This window comes from Dendrobium catenatum, unplaced genomic scaffold (assembly GCF_001605985.2).
Source record: "Dendrobium catenatum unplaced genomic scaffold, ASM160598v2 fragScaff_scaffold_1644, whole genome shotgun sequence".
Lineage (NCBI taxonomy): Eukaryota > Viridiplantae > Streptophyta > Magnoliopsida > Asparagales > Orchidaceae > Dendrobium > Dendrobium catenatum.
The window spans coordinates 1,084,849-1,088,538 of NW_021320106.1; the positions used below are offsets into that span (position 1 = coordinate 1,084,849).

General features: G+C 33.7%; 1 protein-coding gene across 1 annotated transcript in view; it reads right to left on the reverse strand.

Moving 5' to 3' along the window:
• Positions 1-1,755: 1,755 nt before the first annotated feature.
• The window catches only part of LOC110109487 (40S ribosomal protein S4-3), a 6,472-nt gene continuing 4,537 nt past the window's right edge, over positions 1,756-3,690 (reverse strand). Inside the window, exon 5 of the mRNA XM_020840574.2 lies at positions 1,756-2,395. Coding sequence (XP_020696233.1) covers positions 1,958-2,395 — 438 coding nt within the window. The 3' untranslated portion in view covers positions 1,756-1,957. The remainder of the gene's footprint in view (positions 2,396-3,690) is intronic.

The window sequence follows — 3,690 nt, forward strand, 5'->3', positions numbered from 1 at the left end:
ACCTCATGATAATACTTGGTTGAAGGTTAGTTCATGAAGTTTAATAGAATCCATGTTCAAAAATATACAAGTAACATAATAAATTCAAAATATATTGTCAATGATTTATTTATTTTCTTAAAATATCATTTTAGTAGTATCCTGCCTGAAAGATTTCACTAGCTTAGAGATTGTTTGAGAAAAATTTCCTCTCAATGTAATATCAGCATTTTGAAAACATGTCATATTAACTCAAGAATCTTTTCACTCATTTATATTATTAGAGATGCTCATTAAATATCATTATTTCAATCATGCTTCAGTAATAATGTTTAAAATAAATATATAGATGCATCATCTCTCGTAGCCTTTTATTATCATCATATAGATCATATAGATTTTATTCAGAACAAACTTTGTATAAGTCTACCAACTGCACCCCCATAGAGGAGCCACTTGCAGGAGTAACTAATCCCTCGGCGGGCCTATCGGCAACCAGCTCCACAATTTTCGGACAACGCATTTATTTTCTCCCCACTTAAGGAGTAGCACCGTTTGAGAAAGGAATCGAACATTGGTTGGGGGTACCCAACCAGGCTCGTCCACCAACCAAGCTAAGCCCGATGGAGTTAAATCTTCCATTTGGCTTTAGTAACTTCATGATGGGACAAATTCAACATGAGATTCTTTAATGCCTTAATTTTTGCTGAATCTTCTCTTCCCTGAGGATGATTGTCTGTTGGGGACTCTAATGAGAAGTTTTAAGGACAAAGATTAGGATGAAAATAAGGGCATTATGGAGGAAGAGAGAAAGGTCATGAGGATAAAAAAGGAGGTTGTCAAAATTGAGATGTCTAAATATTTTTAAATGTCTTCAATTAGTATTTCAAAATACATGGTTACTTCCTAAGATATAATTATGCTTCTATATCATCTTATTTCCTACTCTTCCTCTCTAATCTCCTTCCCTTCATCATAGCCTTCTTTAATCTCCAACTCATTATAATTGAAAGAATTATTAAGGCAAAAAAGCAGACTCAATTAAGGTTAAGGCATTGAAGAATCAATGGCCCTAAGACTTTATTTGAGGCAACTTTCTTAATGCTTGATTTTTGAAATCGCAAACATAGCTTTATTTAACCGCTAGTTTTTATTGCTTTCAAAATATTTGTGCTGGAAAATTACTTTTTATAACTTAAAAAAAAATTATTTTGTTCATAATAATTTTACAATCATTTCTACAAAAAATTACAATCCTCCTATATGGCCTATTTAAGTTCTATTTTCATGAGATCAATAGACAAATCAACAACATCCATACCTCCACAATACATGGAAATATTAGAGTTCATTGTCAAGCTTAAAATAAGCATGAAATACAAGTCATTTTCCAATTTTAGCTATAAATGAGCCAATAAATACTTCTCCAATCAAGTTAAGCAAATATTTACCTAATCATTACATGACAACAACATTATGTGACCAAGCTTATTTTCAATTTTCCAATCACTAATGCATTCATATTAAAGACTGTAAAGCATAGTACTATAATTTTTTCACAATGTGACCATATTATAGACTACTAAATTAATATGCATGGCAAAATTGTAAATAAAAAATTGCAATTTACTCTAAACCACCTAAACAAGAGACTCCAACAGAAACCTTAGATCATCACTTCTCACAAAAGGGTAACCTCAAATGCATGATTTAATGAAACTAAGAAGAAAACAATCTCAATAACTCTCCTAATCATATAAAACAAGATAGACCTACTTAAACGGCCAATACATTCTAAATGAAAACCAAAATAATTGAAAATTGTCATAAAGAAAGCATCAATTGAACATAGACAAAGCATGAGAGAAATACCTATACGGTTCTGTTTCAGCAAATACTCAAAGGCAGAAGAAAGAAAAACAGCTTGGGTCACTTAGTTTCTTCTTTTGCTACAAAAAAAAAGGTAACAGACCTACAATCAGGCAGTGGCAGCTGAAGCAGCAGCAGCAAGGCGCTTTCTGGCCTCCTCAATGATGGATAGCTTAATGCCTTTGCCCTTCGGAAGGGAAATCCATGGCTTTGTGCCCTTTCCAATGGTGAAGACATTGCCAAGGCGAGTAGCAAACTCGTGGCCTGAAGCATCCTGGACGTGAATTGTCTCAAAGGTACCCTTATGCTTCTCCCTGCTCTTGATCACTCCAACCCGACCTCTGTTCCTTCCACCAGTAACCATTACGACATTGCCGACATCAAATTTGATGAAGTCGACTATCTTATTAGCCTCGAGGTCGAGCTTAATGGTGTCGTTGGCCTTGATGAGAGGATCTGGATAGCGAATTGTTCGTCCATCATAGGTGTTCAGATATGGAATTCCTTTCTGTCCAAATTGGACAGAACGGACCTTGCAGAGCTTGAACTACAGAAATAGTCAGGAACAATTAGCATATATGATCAATAATCAGCTTTATGAATCTCAATCTTTTGGCACATCAGTAAATCTGTAAAAACCAGTTCAGAATAAGCACTAGCATTAGACAGATAATCAAAATCAAAATAATAATCATCATCATTTCACCTAGACTAGTTTTTTTCAGTTTTTCAATCTTCTGACATGTGTTCCTGTCTAGGGCTTGCATTTTAAGCAAAGATGGATTAAAAAAATAAGTTACACAGACACTCGGAAGAAACACACTTAATACACGACAATTCTTGAAAGGCTCAAACAAAAAGTTGGACGAGTAATATTTATACATGATATAAAATAAAAACTTCGCTTTACAATCATCAGACATCTAAATCAAATATAATAAATAACAATAACAACAACAACATCAAGCCTTTGTCCTACTACGTGGGATCGGCTACATGAATCCTTTTTTGTCATTGTGTCCTGATAAAAGTCAAATTCTCATCTAAATCAAATATAATAAATAACAAGAATAAATTACAAATCTAAGAATCACAATTCAAAAATCATAAAAAATACCCCCATTGCAAAAGGCTATCGTTCAGTGTGATGGTTAAATAAATGGGGATATTATTAGTAAAATTCAAATTTGGATGGTTGAAGTGAAGGAATGCATCAGGCTTAAGTGATATAAAAGTCCCTCTCAAACTTAAGCGATAATTCCATAAGATGGTGGTGAGACATGCAATGCTTTATGGTGCAGAATATTGGCCACTAGATGAGCAGCATAATATTAAGTTAAGTGTTGCAGAGTGACAGGATACGATACGACAATATACATGAAAAGATTGGAGTAGCTCTAGCAAAAGATAAGATTAGAGAGAGTCGCCTTAGATGGTTTGGTCACATAAAAGCGACGGCCTACCGATAACCAAATAGGAGATTAGATGTGTTAGATTTGGCTGATGTTATGTTAAGAAAGATAGAGGCAGACCTAAAAAAAAAAAACTTGGTTAAAAAAAATTAGAAATGACATTTCTTTATTAGACTTAAATGAGAATTTGACTCTTAACATGACACAATAGAGAAAAAGGATTCATGTAGCCAACCCCACATAGTGGAATAAAAGATTGATGTTGTTGTAGTTTATTGGAAAAAGCATTAAAACCCAAAAAATTGAAATATATACCACTATAGAGTGACTAGGTGGCATTGACTTTTGCCATCCAAAGAGAACTTGGCATTCCAAATCCCCAAGAAATGAATTTTGTTTTTATTTTTTATTTTATTTTTTTTTTGGGGGG